This window comes from Chiloscyllium punctatum, chromosome 11, assembly GCF_047496795.1.
Source record: "Chiloscyllium punctatum isolate Juve2018m chromosome 11, sChiPun1.3, whole genome shotgun sequence".
Lineage (NCBI taxonomy): Eukaryota > Metazoa > Chordata > Chondrichthyes > Orectolobiformes > Hemiscylliidae > Chiloscyllium > Chiloscyllium punctatum.
Window position 1 is genome coordinate 80,600,811 of NC_092749.1, and position 21,594 is coordinate 80,622,404.

Sequence of the window (21,594 nt, forward strand, 5' to 3'; positions counted from 1 at the left end):
AGTGATTTGTATCTGCCGCTTCCGGTTGTCCGTTCCAGCTGTCCGCTGCAGTGGCCGGTATATTGGGTCCAGGTCGATGTGCTTATTGATTGAATCTGTGGATGAATGCCATGCCTCTAGGAATTCCCTGGCTGTTCTCTGTTTGGCTTGTCCTATAATAGTAGTGTTGTCCCAATCAAACTCATGTTGCTTGTCATCTGAGTGTGTGGCTAAGGATAGCTGGTCGTGTCGTTTCGTGGCTAGTTGGTGTTCAAGGATGCAGATCGTTAGCTGTCTTCCTGTTTGTCCTATGTAGTGTTTTGTGCAGTCCTTGCATGGGATTTTGTACACTACATTGGTTTTGCTCATGCTGGGTATCGGGTCCTTCGTCCTGGTGAGTTGTTTTCTGAGAGTGGCTGTTGGTTTGTGTGCTGTTATGAGTCCTAGTGGTCGCAGTAGTCTGGCTGTCAGTTCGGAAATGCTCTTGATGTATGGTAGTGTGGCTAGTCCTTTGGGTTGCGGCATGTCCTCGTTCTGTTGTCTTTCCCTTAGGCATCTGTTGATGAAATTGCGCGGGTATCCGTTTTTGGCAAATACATTGTATAGGTGTTCTTCTTCCTCTTTTTGCAGTTCTGGTGTACTGCAGTGTGTTGTGGCCCTTTTGAATAGTGTCTTGATGCAACTGCTTTAAGAAGAGGATACTCAATCACTAACAGGATACAAAATTGTTATGGAAGAAGTGTTGGATAGATTGCTGATATTTAAAAGTTGACAAGGGACGAGGACCAGATTGAGAGGCATCTATGGATTTTGACGGCGAAGAGATTGAAATGACAGATGCACTGACCACAGATTTTCAGTCTTTCCGAGACTCAGGGGAGGTGCCAGAAGACTGGAGAATTGCAAAATTGTCTTTTCAAGAAATGCTGACAAGTTGACTAGTCAGTTTAACTTCAGTGGTGGAGAAGCGTCTTGAGGCAGTTATTCAGGAGATAATTAGTAGTTATATAGAAAAAAGTGGATAGGAAGAGTTAGCACGGATTTTTAATGGCAAATTTTCATTAACTTGCTGGAATCTTTTGAAAAGTTTGATGGCTTGTGAGGCAAGTTATAGGTTATGCAATAATAGGGTCAATAGCAACATACAAAATTGATATGGTGACAGAAAACAGAGAATAATTGTCAATGGATATTTGTCAAGCTGGAGCAGGTTTTGAGTAGAGGTAACAAGACTGTAGGGAGGCTGTGGAGAAGGTAGCACTGACAGGGACTACTTGCGGACACAGAGATGGGCTCAAGTGCGTATACTTCAATGCAAGGAGTATCAGAAATAAGGTGGGTGAACTTAAGGCGTGGATCGGTACCTGGGACTACGATGTTGTGGCCATCACGGAAACATGGATAGATGAGGGACAGGAATGGCTGTTGGAGGTTCCTGGTTACAGATGTTTCAGTAAGATTAGGGAGGGTGGTAAAAAAGGAGGGGGGTGGCATTGCTAATTAGAAATGGTATAACGGCTGCAGAAAGGAAGTTTGAGGGGGATCTGCCTCTGGAGGTAGTATGGGCTGAAGTCAGAAATAGGAAAGGTGCAGTCACCTTGTTGGGTGTTTATTATAGGCCCCCCAATAGCAGCAGAGATGTGGAGAAACAGATTGGGAAACAGATTTTGGAAAGGTGCAGAAGCCACAGGGTCGTAGTCATGGGCGACTTCAACTTCCCAAATATTGATTGGAAGCTCTTTAGATCAAGTAGATTGGATGGGGCGGTGTTTGTGCAGTGTGTCCAGGAAGCTTTTCTAACGCAGTATGTAGATTGTCCAACCAGAGGGGAGGCCATATTGGATTTGGTACTCGGTAATGAACCGGGACAAGTGGTGGGCTTGTTAGTGGGTGAACATTTTGGTGATGGTGACCACAATTCTGTGACTTTCACCTTGGTTATGGAGAGAGATAGGTGCGCACAACAAGGAAGTTTTTACAATTGGGGGAAGGGAAATTACGATGCTGTAAGACAGGATTTGAGGAGCATACGTTGGGAGCATAGGCTGTCAGGGAAGGATGTGGTGGAAATGTGGAACTTTTTCAAGGAGCAGATACGACGTGTCCTTGATATGTATGTACCGATCAGGCAGGAAAGAAATGGTCGTGTGAGGGAGCCTTGGTTGACGAGGGAGGTTGAATGTCTAGTAAAGAGGAAGAAGGAGGCTTACATAAGGTTGAGGAAACAAGGTTCAGACAGAGCAGTGGAGGGATACAGGATAGCCAGAAGGGACCTGAAGAAAGGGATTAGGAGAGCTAAGAGAGGGCATGAAAAATCCCTGGCGATAGGATCAAGGATAACCCCAAGGCATTCTATGCGTATGTGAGAAACTTGAGAATGACGAGAATGAGGGTAGGTCCGATCAAGGACAGTGGTGGGAGACTGTGTATTGAGTCGGAAGAGATAGGAGAGGTCTTGAACAAGTACTTCTCTTCAGTATTTACGAACGAGAGGGACCGTATTGTTGAAGAGGAGAGTGTGAAACGGACTGATAAGCTAGAAGAGATACCTGTTAGGAAGGAAGATGTGTTGGACATTTTGAACAACTTGAGGATAGACAAGTCCCCCGGGCCTGACGGGATATATCCTAGGATTATGTGGGAAGCAAGAGAGGAAATTGCAGTACCGTTGGCAATGATCTTCTCGTCTTCACTGGCAACGGGGGTGGTACCAGGGGACTGGAGAGTAGCGAATTATGTGCCCCTGTTCAAAAAAGGGAATAGGGATAACCCCGGGAATTACAGGCCAGTTAGTCTTACTTCTGTGGTAGGCAAAGTAATGGAAAGGGTACTGAGGGATAGGATTTACGAGTATCTGGAAAGACACTGCTTGATTAGGGACAGCCAGCACGGATTTGTGAAGGGTAGGTCTTGCCTTACAAGTCTTATTGAATTCTTCGAGGAGGTGACCAAGCATGTGGATGAGGGTAGAGCAGTGGATGTAGTGTACATGGATTTTAGTAAGGCATTTGATAAGGTTCCCCATGGTAGGCTTATGCGGAAAGTCAGGAGGCATGGGATAGAGGGAAATTTGGCCAATTGGATAGAAAACTGGCTAACCGGTCGAAGGCAGAGAGTGGTGGTAGATGGTAAATATTCAGCATGGAGTCCAGTTACAAGTGGAGTTCCGCAGGGATCGGTTCTGGGTCCTCTGCTGTTTGTAATTTTTATTAATGACTTAGATGAGGGAGTCGAAGGGTGGGTCAGTAAATTTGCAGATGATACGAAGATAGGTGGAGTTGTGGACAGTGAGGAGGGCTGTTGTCGGCTGCAGAGGGACTTAGATATGATGCAGAGCTGGGCTGAGGAGTGGTAGATGGAGTTCAACCCTGCCAAGTGTGAGGTTGTCCATTTTGGAAGAACAAATAAGAATGCGGAATACAGGGTTAATGGTAGGGTTCTTGGTCAGGTGGAGGAACAGAGGGATCTTGGGGTCTATGTACATAGATCTTTGAAGGTTGCCACTCAGGTGGATAGAGTTTGTAAGAAGGCCTATGGAGTATTATCGTTCATTAGCAGAGGGATTGAATTCAAGAGTCGTGAAGTGATGTTGCAGCTGTACAGGACTTTGGTTCGGCCACAGTTGGAGTACTGTGTGCAGTTCTGGTCGCCTCACTTTAGGAAAGATGTGGAAGCTTTGGAGAGGGTGCAGAGAAGATTTACCAGGATGTTGCCTGGAATGGAGAGTAGGTCGTACGAGGATAGGTTGAGAGTTCTCGGCCTTTTCTCGTTGGAACGGCGAAGGATGAGGGGTGACTTGATAGAGGTTTATAAGATGATCAGAGGAATAGATAGAGTAGACAGTCAGAAACTTTTTCCCCGGGTACAACAGAGTGTTACAAGGGGACATAAATTTAAGGTGAAGGGTGGAAGGTATAGGGGAGATGTCAGGGGTGGGTTCTTTACCCAGAGAGTGGTGGGGGCATGGAATGCGCTGCCCGTGGGAGTGGTAGAGTCAGAATCATTGGCGACCTTTAAGCGGCATTTGGATAGGTACATGGATGGGTGCTTAATCTAGGATAGAAGTTCGGCACAACATCATGGGCTGAAGGGCCTGTTCTGTGCTGTATTGTTCTATGTTCTATGTTCTATGTTCTAACATAGAAACTACAAAATTAGAGGAGTATGTAATTTGGCCCTTCAAGTCTACTCCACCAGTCATTATGATCACGGCTGACCATCCAACTCAATAGTCATTCCAGCTTTTTCCACATATCTTTGGATCCCTTTAACCCCAAGTGCATCCAACTTCTTCTTGGAATCATAAAATGCTTTGGCCTCAACTGCTTCCTGTAATAGTTAATTTCATAGGCTCATTGCTCTCTGAATAAAGAAATATCTCTTCATTTCAGTCTTAAATTCTTAACCCCATATCCTTAGATTGTGACTGCTGCTTTTGGACTCCCCTGCCATTGGCTACATCCTTCTTGCATTTAATCTGTCCATTTGTTATAATTTATAGGTTTCTATCAGTTCACTATTCTGAACTCCAACAAAAAGAATCCTAATTGATTCAACCTCTCATCAGATGTAAGTCCTGCTATCACAATAATCAGTTTGGTAAAGCTTTGCAGCACTCCCTTCCTCAGATAAGGAGTCTATACTGCATACAATATTCTAGGTGTGGTCTCATCCAGACTCTGTATAGTTGCAGCCAGACATTCCTGCCCTTGTATTTGAAATCTCTTGCTATGAAAGTGCCTCCTTTAGCAATTCAGCATGCCTACCTTCAGTGATTAGTTCACAAGGACATCCATGTCTCACTGGATATGCCCCTCTCTCACTTTATAGCCATTCAACTAATAATGTCTTCTTATTTTCCTACCAAAGTGTATAACCTCCCATTTATCCATTTTATACTCCATTGGCCATGTATTTGCCCACTTACTCAGCTTGTCTAACTGTCACTGCGGCATCTCTGAATCCTCCTCCCACCCAGCTTTGTGCCATCTGCAAATTTTAAAGTATTACATTTAGTTCCTTCATTTAATCATCCATTTGTATTGTGAATAGCTGGGATACACACTGATCCCTGCTTCAGCACCCTAATAGTCACTGCTTTCCATCCAGAGAAAGACTAGTTGGTGTTTTGGTTTTGTGCTTTTGTGCTTTGGTTTTTATCAATTTTCTACCCAAATCAATACATTAGCCCAATCCTATGAGCTTTAAGTTTACAGACCAATCTCTCATGTGTGACTTTGTCAAAAGCCTTCCGAAAGTCTAAATAAACCATACCTATGTGCTCCCCTCCATCAACTTTATTAGTTATATCCTTAAAAAGTTCCAGTAATTTGCCCAGCATGATCTCCCATTCCATGCTGAATGTTCAATCCTGCCACTATTTCCCAAATACTCAACTATTAATTATTTTATAAGGGACTCTTTTATAAATCCCAGTTTTCCTTCTGCCTTCCTTCTTAGAGGGATTATATCAGCTTTCCTCCAATGCATGAACAATTCCAGAGTCTCTACAACTTTGGGAGGTGACTACCAATGCATCCACTACTTCAAGGACAATTCCTTATTATCAGGGTCCAGGGATTTATCGGACTTCAATTGAATCAATTTCTCTAATACCATTTTCCCACTACTAATATTGATTTCCTTCAGTATTTCCTTCTCATTAAACCCTGTGCTCCCCTACTTTACTCATATTAGGGCAACATGGTGGCTCAGTGGTTCTAAAAAATGGTGGTTCTATCTCACAGCACCAGGGTCCCAGGTTCAATTCCAGCCTTGGACTACAGTGTGTGTGGAGTTTGCACATTCTCCCTGTGTCTGCATGGGCTTCCTCCGGGTGCTCTGGTTTCCTCCCACAATCCAAAGTTGTGCAGGTCAGGTGAATTGGCCATGGTAAGTTGCCCATAGTGTTAGGTGCATCAATCAGAGGGAAATGGGTCTAGGTGGGTTACTCTTCAGAGGGTCGGTACGGACTGGTTGGGTCAAAGGGCCTGTTTCCACACTGTAGGGAATCTAATCTAATTATATAGACACTGAACATTACTTGTGTCCTCTTTTGTGAACACAGAACCAAAGTATGTATTTAATTTGTCAGCCATTTCTTTGTTTCTCATTACAAGTTTTCCTGTTTCTGACTGTAAGGGGCCAACAATCGTCTTCACCAATTATTTTCTCTTCACAGACTTACAGAAACATTTACAGTCAATTTATATGATCCCCAAGCTTATTACTGCAGTCTCTTTTCACTTACTTAATACTGTTGTCTTCCTTTCTGCAATGATCAAAAATGACCACCTAACTCTTCTAATCCCATTTTTTAGAACAAAGCCTTGTATTCCCTGGCACACTTCTTAAATGCTATGAGAATTTCTGCTTCTACCACTCTTACTGGTAGTGAGCTTCATAATCCTACCAACCTATAGGTGATAAAGTATTTCCTGACATCTCCACTAAACATTCTATCATTTACCTTAAATCCATGCCCCCGGTCATCAATCCCTCTACTAAAGGGAAAGGTTTCTTGCGGTCTACCCTATTTGTGCCCTTCATAATTTATGTGCATTCCTTGCATAATTTCCCATGACCTGCCATTTTAGTTTAAAGCCTCCCCAATCACTCTCACAAATACTCCCCCTAGGATATCAGCCCAAGTCCTGCCCAGTATAACCTATTCAGTTTGTACTCCCCCAGAACCAGTCCCAAAACCCCCAAGAACCTGAAGCCCTCACCCTCTCACCATCCCTTCAGCCAAGCATTCATCTGATACATCATGCAATTTCTATTCTAACTAGCACAGGGCACTGGCAGTAATTCTGAGATGCCCTACTTTTCAACTTAATTCCTAAACTCCCTATATTCTCCTGTTAGGACCTCATACTTTTTATAAAGTTATGACATTGGTACCAACATGTACCATGACAACTGGTTGTTCACCCTTCCCCTCCAGAATATCCAGTAACTTTAGATCTCAACTGGAGTAATGTGTAAAATTGTGAGCACATTATGGGAAAGATGTAAGCACATCATATAGGGCAACAAGGCGGCACAGCAGCTCAGTGATTAGCATTGCTGCCTCACAGCATCAGGGATCCGGGTTTGATTCCAGCTTCAAGTGATTGTCTATGCGGAGTTTGCACATCCTCCCCGTGTCTGCATGAGTTTCTGCTGGGTGCTCTGGTTTCCTCCCACAGTGATGTGAGCATTAGGTAGACTGGCCATGCAAAATTGCCCGTAGTTTGCAGAGATGTGTAGATTAGATGCATTAGCCACAGAAAATTCAGGGTTACAGGGATAGGGTAGGGTAGTCAGAGTGGACTTGTTGGGCCAAATGGCCTGTTTCCACAATGTAGGGATTCTGTGGTACATCAGTGAGTGTGCAAATTCAGTTTACAAGATTGATTCCAGGGACGAAAAAGATTTCAAACATCAGGACAGATTGAAAAAGTTACAACTGTTCTCCTTGGTGAGAAAAAGACTAGAGGAGATCTTGTAGAGCTTTTCAAAATAATCAGTGGGCTGGACAGAGTAAATAGGGATAAAATATTTCCACTCATAAAATGAATAAAATCTACAAGGCACAGATTTATTGTGCAACAAAAGCAAGGGTGAAGTGAGGAAAGTCTTTTTCATCAGCAATAAGTTGGGTATGAAATGCACTCCCAGGAAATGTGAAAGAGGCAGAATCAATTAAGGCATTCAAGAGGGTATTGGAAGATTCTCTGGATGAAAATAACATGCAAGGAAATGTGGAAAAACCAAGAGATTGACATTTATTTAACAAGTTAGTGTAGATACACTGAGCCAAAATAGTCTTGTTCGGCGCCATAATATTTTTGTGATTTTGCTGCCTTCAAGGATGTGTAGACATGGCAGATGGAGTTTAATCCAAAAAAATGAGAGGTGATGCAGTTTGGAAGATCTAGTGCAGAAGGGACATATACAATAAATGGCAGTACACTTAGTAGTATCACCATACAGAGGGATTTAGGCATACAGGTCAATAGTTCTCTGAAGGTAACAACACAGGTGGAGAAGAACGTCACGAAAGCACATAACATGCGTGCCTTCATCAGTCAGGCACAGAGTATAAAGATTGGCAAGTTGTTTTGCGGCTGTACAGACTTTTAGTTAGGCCACATTTTGAATATTGCAAACAATTCCAATCACACGACAAGAAGAAGATGAGATCAGATTACTTACAGTATGGAAACAGGCCCTTCAGCCCAACAAGTCCACACCAACCCTCCGAAGAGCAACCCATCCAGACCCATTCCCTTACATTTACCCCTTCACCTAACGCTATGGACAATTTGCCATGGCCAATTCACCTAACCTGCACATCTTTGGATTGTGGGAGGAAACCGGAGCATCCGGAGGAAACCCACGCAGACACAGGGAGAATGTGCAAACTCCACACAGACAGTTGCCCGAGGCGGGAATTGAACCCAGGTCTCTGGTGTTGTGAAGCAGCAGTGCTAACCACTGTGCCACCGTGCCGCCGTGCCGCCCACAGAAGGTGGAGGCTTCAGAAAAAAATTCTTTATTAGGATGCTGCCTGCTTTGGAGGGTATTTGTTCTGAGGAGATTGATACAGTTGGTTTGTTTTCACTGTCGAAGGATGAAAGAGGACCTGATAGAAGTTTACAAAATTATGAGAGGCATGGATAGAATGGATAGTCAGTCTTTTCTCCTGGGGTGGAAATGTCAATTTCTGGGAGACATGGCTTTAAGGTAAAAGAGGGTAAGCTTAAAGGAGATGATAGAGCAAACATTTTATTTAGAGGGTGGTAAATGCCTAAAATGCATTATCAGAACTTGTGAAGGTGACGGACACAAGCTCAATATTTAAAAGGTATCTTCTATGAATAGATAGGAATAGAGTATTACAAAGCACAGAGAAGAAAAATTTTTTTTTGGTTTAGAAATGAATGTGTCAGCACAATCTTGGTGGGGCAAAGGGCCTGTCTTTTGGGGTTTTTTTGTTCTTTGGTATGGGAGAAAGGTGGGTGCAGGCTGCTGAATTGGATGATCAACCATAGTAATAAATGAATCGTGCATAATACTTAAAGGGCCAAGACGCTAAGTCCTGTTCCTAGTTTCCATGCTTCTAACATCAAGGTGTATTCATTAATTATAAATAACAGACAAAAGGAACCAAACATGGGACAGCATTGTTAGTAAGTGAGTAAAATCAACACAATTATGAGGAAGGATATCACTGACATGTTCAGAGAGGCATATGAGAGAATGGATCTCAGATTAAACATAGAATCAGAGAATTTTACAACACAGAATGAGGCTATTTGACCCATTATGTCTGTAATGGCTTCCAAAACAGCTATCCAGCTGGTCCAACTCTTCAGCATTATTTTTATAGCCCTCCATATTTAACATAAAACAGTACAGGCCCTTTGGCCCTTGATGCTGTGCCGACCCTTTATCCTCCTCTAAGATCAAACTAAACTACATACTTTCTATTGTAGTATCTTCCATGTGCCTATCCAAGAGATGCTTATATGTTTCTGACTCTACTAAAAACGCTGGCAATGCATTCCACGCACCACCACTCTGTGTAAAGAACTTACCTCGGAAATCTCCCCAACACTTTCCTCTGGTCACCCTCCTCATGATAAAGTTATGCCTCTTCGTGATAGCCATTTCAGCCATGGGAAAAAGTCTCTGGCTATCCACTCAATCTATGCCTCTCATCATCCTGTCCACCTCTATTAAGTCACCTCTCATCCTTCTTTGCTCCAATGAGAAAAGCCCTAGCTCCCTCAACCTTTCATCATAAGATATATCCTCCAGTCCAGACAGCAACCTGGTAAATTTCCTCTGCACAGTCAGTAAAGATTCCACATCCTACTTATAATGAGGCGACCAGAACTGAACACAGTATTCCAAGTGTGGTCTAAACAGGGCTCTATAGAGTTGCAGCATAACTTCGCGGTGCTTGAAGTCAATCCCCTTGCTAATGAAAGCCAACACACCATACATCTTCTTGACAACCCTATCAATCTGGATGGCAACTATGAGGGATCGCTGGACATGGACCCCAAGATCCCTCTGTTCCTCCACACTGCCAAGATCCTGCCTGTAAGCCTGTATTCTACATTCAAATTTGATCTTCCAAAGTGAATCACTTCACACTTTCCAGGTTAAATGCTATCTGCCACTTATCAGCCCAGGCCCCCAAAATAACAACAAGAGACATGGAGGAGCAGATTGGGAAGCAGATTTTGGAAAGGTGCAAAAGTAACAGGTTTGTTGTCATGGGTGACTTTAACTTCACTAATATTAGAACCTCCTTAGTTCAAATAGTTTGGCTGGAGCAGTTTTTGTCAGTTGTGTCCAGGAAGGGTTCCTGACTCAATATGTAGATAGGCCTAGAGGGAAGGCCATATTGGATTGGGTGATTGGCAACAAACCATGCTCAGTGGGAGAGCATTTCGATGGGACAGCAATTCCCTGACCTTAACTATACTGTTGGAGACGGATAGGAGCAGACAGTATGGGAAAGTATTTAACTGGGGGAAGGAGCATTACAGCCCTATTAGGCAGGGATTGGGGCTCCTAAATTGGGAACAGATATTCTCAGGGAAAAGCACAACAGAAATCTGGAGGCAGTTTAGGGAGCACTTGCTGATAGTGCTGGACAGGTTTGTCCCACTGAGACATCTCACTGAGAGATGGTAGGTTGAAAGAACAGTGGGTGACAAGGGACATCTGGTCAAGTGGAAGGAAGCTTACTTAAGGTTGAAGAGGGAAGGATCAGACAGTGCTCTAGAGGGTTACAAGGTAGCCAGGAAAGAACCGAAGAGTGGACTTCAGAGTATTAGAAGGGGGCATGAGAAAGCTTTAGTGGATAGGATCAAGGAAAACCTTAAGTCATTTTACAATTATGTGAGGAACAACAGGATGACCAGAATGACAGTAGGGCCGATCAGGAATTGGGGAGGGAACTTGTGCTTGAGTAGGAGGAGGTAGAGTGGTCAGTAATGAATACTTTGCTTTTCCTGAGAGGGACCTTGACATTTTGTGACCACAGCATGAAACAGAGTGATATGCTTGAACAGAATGATGTTAAGAAGGAGGATGTGCTGGAAATTTTGAAAAATATAAGGATAGATAAGTCCCCTGAGCCAGAGGGGATATACCCAAGACTAATACATGATTTGGAGATGCCGGATGAATGGGCACCGCACAACTATCAACAGACAGGAGGGTTCCCTCCCAGTTGGGGAACACTTCAATGGTCCAGGACATTCAGCCTCGGACCTTCGGATGACCATCCTCCAAGGTAGACTTCGGGACAGGCAGCAGAGGGAAGTGGCCGAGCAGAGGCTGATAGCTAAGTTCGGTACCCATAGGGAGGGCCTCAACCGGGACCTTGGGTTCATGTCACATTACAGGTGATCACTATTGCACTAGACACACACACAGATATTCCTACACACACACACTCTCACATACACATGGACACAGGTACACACAGACGCGCACACAGACACCGACACACATCCTTATAGAGACACACTACCACACGCACCCCCTCACAGACTTAGGGCACTCTGCACTCACTACACACACACACACACACACACACAAAGACCCACATGCACACATATATTTTGTGGGGTGAATTTGTACTTGCAGAGTTACATTGCACTTTGCTCAAAAACTGCATACATTCATGTAGAACTCTGAGCTCAAAAACTGCATGAATTTATGTAAAACTCTGTTATCTCACTTTTTAGATGAGAATCAATCTAAACATCAGGTCATAGACAGAGAACACAGGGGGCTAACACCTTCAACATATTGTCTATCTATCACCATTGTTAACAGCTAACCCAAGAATGCAACTTTAAATTAAAAAGGTTTTGTGATTTATGCATGAAAGAAGTGAAACTATCACTGTATTCTAACAGATGAAAGGCTTAACAATCAATTTTTCAATGTATAATTTCAGTTACATCACACTACAAACTTTTGCTATAAATTCTATGTTACGATCGAGTCGTCCACTATCACCTGATGAAGGAGCGTCACTCCGAAAGCTAGTGTGCTTCCAATTAAACCTGTTGGACTATAACATAGTGTTGTGTGATTTTTAAGATTAATACAGGAAGCGGGGGAAGAGATTGCAGCACCTTCGGTGATGATATTGCATCCTCACTGTCCACTGGAATAGTTGGACGACAGCAAAAGTTATTCCCTTGTTCAAGAAAGGGAATAGGGATAATCCTGGGATCTACAGACCAATCAGTCTTACATCTGAGGATTTTGAGAGACAGGATTTACGATTACTTGGAAAATCATAGCTCAATTAGAGATAGCATAGCGTTTTGAGGGGCAGGTCATGCCTCACAAACCTTGATGAATTCTTTGAGGATATGACAAAACGTGTTGATGAAGGTAGAGCAGTGGATGGATTTCATTAAGGCATTTGATAAGGTTCCCCATGGTAGACTCATTCAGAAAGTAAGGAGGCATAGGATACAGGGAAATCTTGTTGTCTGGATACAGAATTGGCTGACCAAAGGAAGACAGCAAGTGATAGTGGATGGAAAATATTCTGTCTGGAGCTCAGTGACCAGTGGTGTCCTGCAGCAATCTGTTCTTGGGACTCTCCTCTTTGTGATTTTTATAAATGATTTGAATGAGGAAGTTGAAGGATGGATTAGTAAGTTTGCTGATGACACCAAGATTGGTGGAGTGGTGGATAGTATGGAGGGCTGTCGATTGCAACGGGACATTGACACCCCTTCATCACTTTCAAATATATATCTGGCTCTCTTTTGAAACTTCCTAGGGAATCCGTCTCTACCACTTTCCCAGGCAGTGCATTCCCATTCTTGAGTAAAGAAGTTCTCCTCATCCCATAGATTCATACAGTGCAGAAAATGCTCTTCAGCCCAAAGTGCCTGCACTAACTAACACTAAGTAAGGATACGCTAATCCCAATTTCCTGCACTTGTCCGATATCTTTAAATAATATTTCACGTACTACTCTAAATATTTTCTAAAGATTGTAAGGTTTCTAACCTCCACTACCTTCCCAGGCAGTGCATTCCAGACTCTCACCACCCACTGAGTGAAAAAGTTTTTCCTCCAGATCCCCTCCGGATCTCCTGCCCCTTACCTTAAAATTACGCCCTCTTGTGATTGACCTCTCAACCAAAGGAAACAGCTGGTTTGTATTCACCCTGTCTATAGCTCTACAATCTTACACACCTCAATTACAACTCTCATCAGTCGTTTCTACTCTGAAGGAAAACAATCCAAACTTATCTAATGTGTACTTGTAGCTCAATTTCTCCATCCCAGGTAATATCCAGGTGAACCTCCTCTGCACCTCTCCAGTGCTATCACATCCTTCCTGTCGTAAGGCAACTAGAATTGCACACAATATTAGAGTTGTGGCCTGACCAACGCTCTGTACAACTCTAACATTACCTCCCTGCTCTTATACTCGGTGCTATGACTGATGAAAGCAAGTGTCCCATATGCCTTCTTCACTATCCTATTCACATGCACCCCTAACATTTTCATCCAGATCACTGATTATATATATATTATATAAAAAACAAACAATAAGGGTCCTAGTACTGATCTTTACAGGTACATCCCTGAACACTGGTCTCCAGTTACTCAAACAGCATTCTACCACTACTTTCGTGTCTTATTACTAAGCCAGTTCCTGATCCATCTCGCAAGTTCCTCCAATTCCATGTGCTTTACCCTTCTCAATCTCCCATGTGGAACCTTCTCAAAAGGTTTGCTAAAATTTGTATGAACTACATTGACTGAACATCCCTCATCCAGAGACTTGCTCACATTTCAAAAACTTCTATCAAATTTGTTCTGCATGATCTCCCTCTGACAAAGCCATGCTGACCATCTCTAATTAACCCACGCTTTTCCAAGTCAGTATTAATTCTCTCCTTTAGAATTTTCTTTAATTGTTTCCCTACCACTGATGTGAGACTGACAGGTCTGTCATTTTCTGGTTCATCTGTATCACCCTTTTGAACGTAGAAGCACATTAGCCATCCTCCAGACTTCTGGTACTTCCCCATGGCCAGAGAGGCATTAAAAATTTCTGTCAGAGCCCCTGCAATTTCCTGCCCTGCTTCCCACAGCAGCCTGGGATACAATTCATCCAGGCCAGGGAATCTCTCTTTTCAAGCTTGACACAATTCCTTATAGCGCCACATTTCCTGCATAAAATTGTACAAGTTCCTTTTCCTGAATTCCATACCTACATTCTCCTTTTCCAAAGTGAAGACTGAAGAGAAACATTCATTTAATACCCTGCAATATCCTGCAGGTTCACACAAAAGTTGGCCCCTTGGTCTCTAACAGGCCCCTGGTTAATCACTTCCCTATATTGTATTTATAACGTACCTTAGATTCTCCTTACTCATTGTTCACAAGTCCTTTCTAATGCCGACTGTTTGCTCTTTTAATCGCTTTATTAAGATCCCTGCTGCACATTTTACATTTCTCTTGGGCTGCAGCTGAATTATTTCCTTTGGACTTGCTTCTCTTCTCCCTCATCACTCCTGAATCATCCCAGACATCCAGAGTCTCTGAAATTATTGCTCCTACATTTCCCTCTGAAGAGTACATGTTGGACCTGTACACTCTCCAGCTCCTTTTTGAATACCCCCCGCTGCTCTGTTATAGAATTACCTGCAAAGAGCTGTTTCCCAGTCAGCTATGGTCAGATTGTGCTTTATTTAAAGAAAATCTGCCTTCCCCCAGTCCAAAGCTATCTTCTGCAGCCATTTTTTTCCTTGTCCAGAACAAATTTGAACCATGCTTGAAACATAGCGTGGGCGGCACGGTGGCACAGTGGTTAGCACTGCTGCCTCACAGCGCCAGAGACCTGGGTTCAATTCCTGCCTCAGGCGACTGACTGTGTGGAGTTTGCACGTTCTCACCGTGTCTGCGTGGGTTTCCTCCGGGTGCTCCGGTTTCCTCCCACAGTCCAAAGATGTGCAGGTCAGGTGGATTGCCCATCATAAATTGCCCGTAGTGTAGGTAAGGGGTAGATGTAGGGGTATGGGTGGGTTGCGCTTCGGCGGGGCGGTGTGGACTTGTTGGGCCGAAGGGCCTGTTTCCACACTGTAAGTAATCTAATCTAATATCACCTGCCACAAAGAACACTTGTCTGGCATTTTTCCCCTGAACCAGATCCAGTACTGCGCCGTCACTTGGTGGGTCTTTATCTATTGATACAAAAACTGTCCTGGTTTTCAAGAAATTTGCCCTCTCTGGACCCTTAACACTGTGACTATTCCAAGTTATGTTGGGATTGTTGAAATCCCCCAGCATAACTGCCCAATTACTATTCTTACCCACCTGTGAACTGTCTATATATTTGCTCCTCTATTTGCTGCTAACTCTTTGGCAGCCTATAATACACACCCAGTAAAGTAGCTGTACCCTTAACATAGCCAGGCCCATGCGGGTGTCCAACGAAGAGGCAGGCATAGCTAGGGCCCATGCCTCTTCGTTGGATAGCTATGCCTGCCTCTGCGTTGGAGATGTGGAACAGTCCATCTTCCGCAGCTACACTGGCACCACCTCCCACCTTTTCTCCGCTACATTGCTGACTGTATCAGCGCTACCTCTTGCTCCCACGAGGAGGTTGAACAGTTCATCCACTTTACTAACACCTTCCACCCCGACCTCAAATTTACCTGGACCGTCTCAGACTCCGCCCTCCCCTTCCTAGACCTCTCCATCTCTATCTCTATCTCGGACGACCGACTCAACACGGACGTATACTATAAACCGACTTACTCCCACAGCTACCTAGATTACACCTCTTCCCACCCCGCCCCCTGTAAAAACACCATCCCATATTCCCAATTCCTTCACCTTCACCGCATCTGCTCCCAGGAGGACCAATTCCAATACCGAACAACCCAGATGGCCTCCTTCTTCAAAGACCGCAATTTCCCCTCAGATGTGGTTGACGATGTTCTCCACCGCATCTCCTCCACTTCCTGCTCCTCCGCCCTTGAACCCCGCCCCTCTAATCGCCACCAGGACAGAACCCCACTAGTCCTCACCTACCTCCAGATACATCAGATCATCCTTCGTCATTTCCGCCACCTCCAAATGGACCCCACCACCAAGGATATATTTCCCGCCCCACCCCTATCAGCGTTCCGGAAAGACCACTCCCTCCGCGACTCCCTTGTCAGGTCCATACCCCCCACCAACCCAAACTCCACTCCCAGAATCTTCCCCTACAACCGCAAGAAATGCAAAACTTGCGCCCGCACCTTCCCCTTCACTTTCCTCCAAGGCCCCAAGGGATCCTTCAATATCCATCAGAAATTCACCTGCACCTCCACACACATCATTTACTGTATCCACTGCACCCGATGTGGCTTCCTATACATTGGGGAGACAGGCCGCCTACTTGCGGAACGTTTCAGAGAACACCTCTGGGACACCCACACCAACCAACCCAACCGCCCTGTGGCTGAACACTTTAACTCCCCCAAGGACATGAAGGCCCTTGGCCCCCTCCATCGCCAGACCATGGCAACACGACGCCTGGAGGAAGAGCGACTCATCTTCCGCCTAGGAACCCTCCAACCACAAGGGATGAATGCAGATTTATCCAGCTTCCTCATTTCCCCTCCCCCAACCTTGTCTCAGTCCCAACCCTCAGACTCAGCACTGCCTTCTTGGCCTGCAATCTTCTTCCCGACCTCTCCGCCCCGCCCCCACCCCCTCTCCGGCCTATCACCCTCACCTTAACCTCCTTCCACCTATCGCATTCCCAACGCCCCTCCCCCAAGTCCCTCCTCCCTACCTTTTACCCTCCTCATTCCTGAAGAAGGGCTTATGCCCCAAACGTCGATTCTCCTTCTCCTTGGATGCTGCCTGACCTGCTGCGCTTTTCCAGCAACACATTTTTAAGCTCTGATCTCCAGCATCTGCAGTCCTCATTTTCTCCTACTCTTTCTGGACTGTCTATTGATCACAAATTCCCTTCTTTCCTCTAGTCCCCTAAGCTGCATCCATGTGACTACTTCTCTAAACATGCTGTCCACATCACTCAGCTTCATAGATGCGCCAAATTGTCTCCAACCATTCCTCAAACTCAGAGAACCCGAGCTCCAGTTTCTGCAGCTTGGAGCACATCCTGCACATGTGATCATCTAGGAAACTGGCAGCATCCAGGGTTCCCCACATAGGACAAGCTACATATTCTGCTCGACAGGCCTCTGTTGACATTGCTGAAATTTACAATTAATGCCTTAGAATAGAATTATTAGGCTTCCTACTCTAAGGTTGTGAGAAGGTTAACTATAATTAAGTTCACACTGCTCTAAATCTGTAGGATAAGAAAGGATTAAGCAGTAATTGCCAAAGACCTTCACCAATTAGGAGCCTTTCTCACCTTTTCAAGTTATGACATCAACAGGAGCTGCGCTGAAGATTCTCACAGTATTCCTGCAGTTTAGAGTTTACTGTGTCCCTCCTCACCTCCAACTGATGCTGCTCCTAACTAAATGCCCTGTAAGGACTAGATCCTGTAGTTGTTATAACAAGGTCAGCAAGGTGGACTTCACAGAATGAGTTCCCTGATGGAGGCAATGAATCTGGTCCAATCAGGGAGCCCTGTCTGACAGATATAAACAGATGTCAGAGGTTTTGTTCAAATTGAGAGCTGGCTCCAAGAAAGTTGGATCAGCGTCAAGGACTTCCCATGTAAAAATAAAAGGTCACTTTGTGACAGGATACTGGCCTCTGTAGAGTTATTTCAGGCCCAAATCTGGACTGTACTAGATTTATAGGGTTACTGATTATTGTCTCCCTCCCTGACTCCCGACTGTTGCTGCTCCAAGCTAAATGGCCTGTAAAGATCCAGCAGTCTTGCTGACAATCTTGAAATCTGGACCCTAGTTACTGAGATACCAACTAATGGAAACAAAATATTTTTCTCTCCCTTGTCAACATCTGAAAACAAAGGTTCTCTACTGACTGCTCCTGCCAGACAACAGTGAATCCTGGCCATCAAAATCGGCGGACAGCCTGGACACAATATACCATTTCACATATCTTGGGAGCTGCTTCTCAGTAAAAGTAGATGTTGACAATGCAATCCAACATCACCTCCAATTCACCAGCATAGCTTTTAGACAGCCTGAACAAGGAGTCTTCATAGTCCGAGACCTTAACCATACTGGAGGTTAAATTTGGTGAGAGGGATTGTCTTAGCCTTAATACACATGCAGGTGAAAGTCCAGACTCTGTTAGATTGTCAAAAAACAAAGAAAACATGACTTGATTGATCTATTTCTCCCCCTGTAATCTACTTTGTCACTGGCTCAATGTACAATAAAAACAATAAGCACAATAAAAACAAGTCCAGTACATGTAGTTTGTTATTCTCACTTTAAAGTATGGTTAATTGACATGTTTACAGGGTTGTAGTAACGCATGTTTTAAAAAATAAATTAGGAGTATTTGCTGTTTTAAACATTTTCACATAATCCATTTCTAATACAGAATTCATTTGTTCTGTATAGACAGAATAGTGATTAAATGTATATGAAAACACGAGTTGGTATGAAGTGCATTTGATATGACGTGTATATCAGCTAAGGGTAGGTCGCAGGCATGAGTTGGCAGTGAATTGGTATGATTTATGCTATATAAAGATACCATTTCAGCCATCAAATCCATTCAAAAAGATCAACCTAATCCCACCTTGCAACTCTTGATCCCAGTCCAAACTAAATGTTATCTAGTAAGTAGCTAATTGACTATTTATTGTTAATTAAAGAAACACTACACGGAGGGTGATTATATCTCAAAAGGCATCATTTCAGAAAGTATGCAATTTATGAATGTCTGACTTAGAAATTTAAAAATCAGATAACACCAGGTTATAGACCAAAAGGTTTATTTGGAAGCACTAGCATTCATCAGGTGGTTGTGAAGCAGGACCGTAAAACACAGAATTGATAGCAAAAGATTACAGTGATACTATGACACATTGAATAAACCTAGATTGTTAACGTCCTTCATCTTTTAGCATGGATTTGATGGCTTTGGTTCTTTAATATGTAAATCCCAGAACTTTTTTATGTCACATTCTCAAGATAATTTAAGGTATTATAACAAAAGGTGACACCTCAGCTCAGACAATGCCTTAAAGGTGAGAGGTTAGAGTCTGTCTGGATCCTAATCTTGAGTCAGATTGGTTCTATTTCCAAAATAGAATTTATAAATATTACATGAATTGACTACCTGCAATGAATTGGGTGAATTTGTACTTGCAGATGCATTCTATTTTGCTCAAAAAATGCAGAACCTGCAAGCAGTCAATGCAGGCAGTCAATCCCGGGTAATATTTATTAATTCCACTTTGGAAATAGAACCAGTCTGATTCAAGATTGGGATACAGACAGACTCTAACCTCACACCTTTAAGGCACTGTCTGAGCTGAGATGTCACCTTTTGATGTTCAATGTATCATTCTTTCACTGTAATCTTTTGCTAAAAATTCTGTGTTTTATGATCCTGCTTCATAATCACCTGATGAAGAAGCAGCACTTCAAAAGCCAGTGCTTCCAAATAAACGTGTTGGACTATAACCTGGTGTTGTGCGATTTTTAAACTTTGTCCACCCAGTCCAACACCGGCTCCTCCAAATCATGACTTACAAATGTTGTTACATATGAATGCAAATTCATTCAAAGATGTAACTTTAAAGATCTGACAAACGACTATTTCCTGAACTTACAAGCGACTCCTTTTTTTTGCCTTGCATTCTAATCCGACTTGCATACAAATCACAGACTCCAGAAAGGAATCCATTCACAACCTACAAGCCATACTGAAAATGTTGAGTTATGGTTTAATCAAGAACACCAAGTATGATACCGAAGATTGTTCTTGCTCTCATATTTTAATCTCGATTTTTAACTATATTTCCTTATTTTTTCACTTTGTACCTAAGATCTTGTACATAGGTACCTTTAGACCTAAGATGGCACTGGGAGTGGCAATAGTGTACACTTTTCTTAGTACTCCTATATCTTTGCACTTGAGTAAATGTGACAATAAAATCTAATTCTCGTTGTAAGGATTGCAAGTGAATCCTTGAAATGGAGTATATCATGTCTGCTGCGAAAATATAAGTAACATTTTTAATATTTAACTCTTAATAATGTAATTCTTGATGCTGTCAGTAAAAATAAAAAAAAATACCTTTATTGTTGATACAAAAGCAGCAGTGACATACGAGCAAAGGCGAGGTGGCAGTGTTAATTTACTGAAGTCTTTTTCATCACGTAGAGAAACCGCTATAGCCTGTTGACACAATAATTGCAGGTTGGCGATCCTATGTTCCACTCGAACAACATATAGTGCAGGTCCAGAAGCAAGGAACAAACGTGAGTCACGGTGACCCCAGCAGATGGCTGTAATGAGGCGCTGAAAAGGGAAAGAGAAAGAACAATTTTGCTACTCTGCATAACTCAAGGCATTTAATGGACTTAAGTTTATAAATCTGCACAAAACACATTTAAACAAGTGATCTTGGATTAGGTGCAGATAGACAATGAGGAGAAAGTGAGGACTGCAGATGCTGGAGATCAGAGCTGAAAATGTGTTGCAGGAAAAGCGCAGCAGGTCAGGCAGCATCTGAAGAAGGGCTTATGCCCGAAACGTCGATTCTCCTGTTCCTTGGATGCTGCCTGACCTGCTGCGCTTTTCCAGCAACACATTTTCAGTGCAGATAGACAATGAGTCAGGATATTCTTCATAGAATCCCTACAGAGTCGAAAAGTGTGGTGCTGGAAAAGCACACCAAGTCAGGCAGCATCCAAGCAGCAGGAAAGTCGACATTTCGGGCACTATCCCTTCATCAGGAATGTGGGGGTGGGGGTAAGGGGTCTGAAAAATAAATAGGAGGGTGGGGTGGGGTAAGATAGCTGGGAAGGTAATAGGTAGATGAAGATGGGGGTGATCTGGTAGATCAGCAGGGAGAGTGAAACAGATAGGTGGGAAGGAAGATGACAGATAGGAGAGTTCAAGTGGGCAATGCCAAGTTGAAGGGTTAGATCTGGGATGAGGTAGAGGGAGGGGAGATTTGGCAACTGATGAAGTCGATGTTGATGCTGTGTGGTTGAAGGGTGTCATAGCGGAAGATGAGATGTTCTTCTCGATGACTGGCAGAGCCTCCCCACACCTCATCCCAAATTCAACTGGGCACTTCCCTCTTGACCTATCCTACCTGCACATCTCCCTTCCCACCTATCTGCCCCACACCCGGCTCTGATCTATCACTATCACCCCCCAACTTGCATTTACCTATCACCTTCCCAGCTACCTTCCCCCCCTTCACCCCCACCCGCACCCCCACCCTTTATCTAGTTAACTCTAAGCCCCTTTCCCCCACATTCCTGATGAAGGGCTTACACCAAAGTGTCGACTCTCCTGAATCTAGGATGCTGTTGAGTGTGTGTTGCTGGAAGAGCACAGCAGGTCAGGCAGCATCCGAGGAGCAGGGAAATCGGTGTTTCGATTTTCTTGCTCCTCAGATGCTACCTGACCTGCTGTGCTTTTCCAGCA

At 43.7% G+C, this 21,594-nt stretch overlaps 1 protein-coding gene across 2 annotated transcripts in view; it reads right to left on the reverse strand.

Moving 5' to 3' along the window:
* tulp4a (TUB like protein 4a) overlaps positions 1-21,594 on the reverse strand; it is a 451,862-nt gene that overhangs the window by 256,004 nt on the left and 174,264 nt on the right. For both annotated transcript variants that reach the window (XM_072581106.1, XM_072581105.1), the window contains one exon: positions 20,230-20,454. In XM_072581106.1, the coding sequence (XP_072437207.1) occupies positions 20,230-20,454 (225 nt within the window). The remainder of the gene's footprint in view (positions 1-20,229; positions 20,455-21,594) is intronic.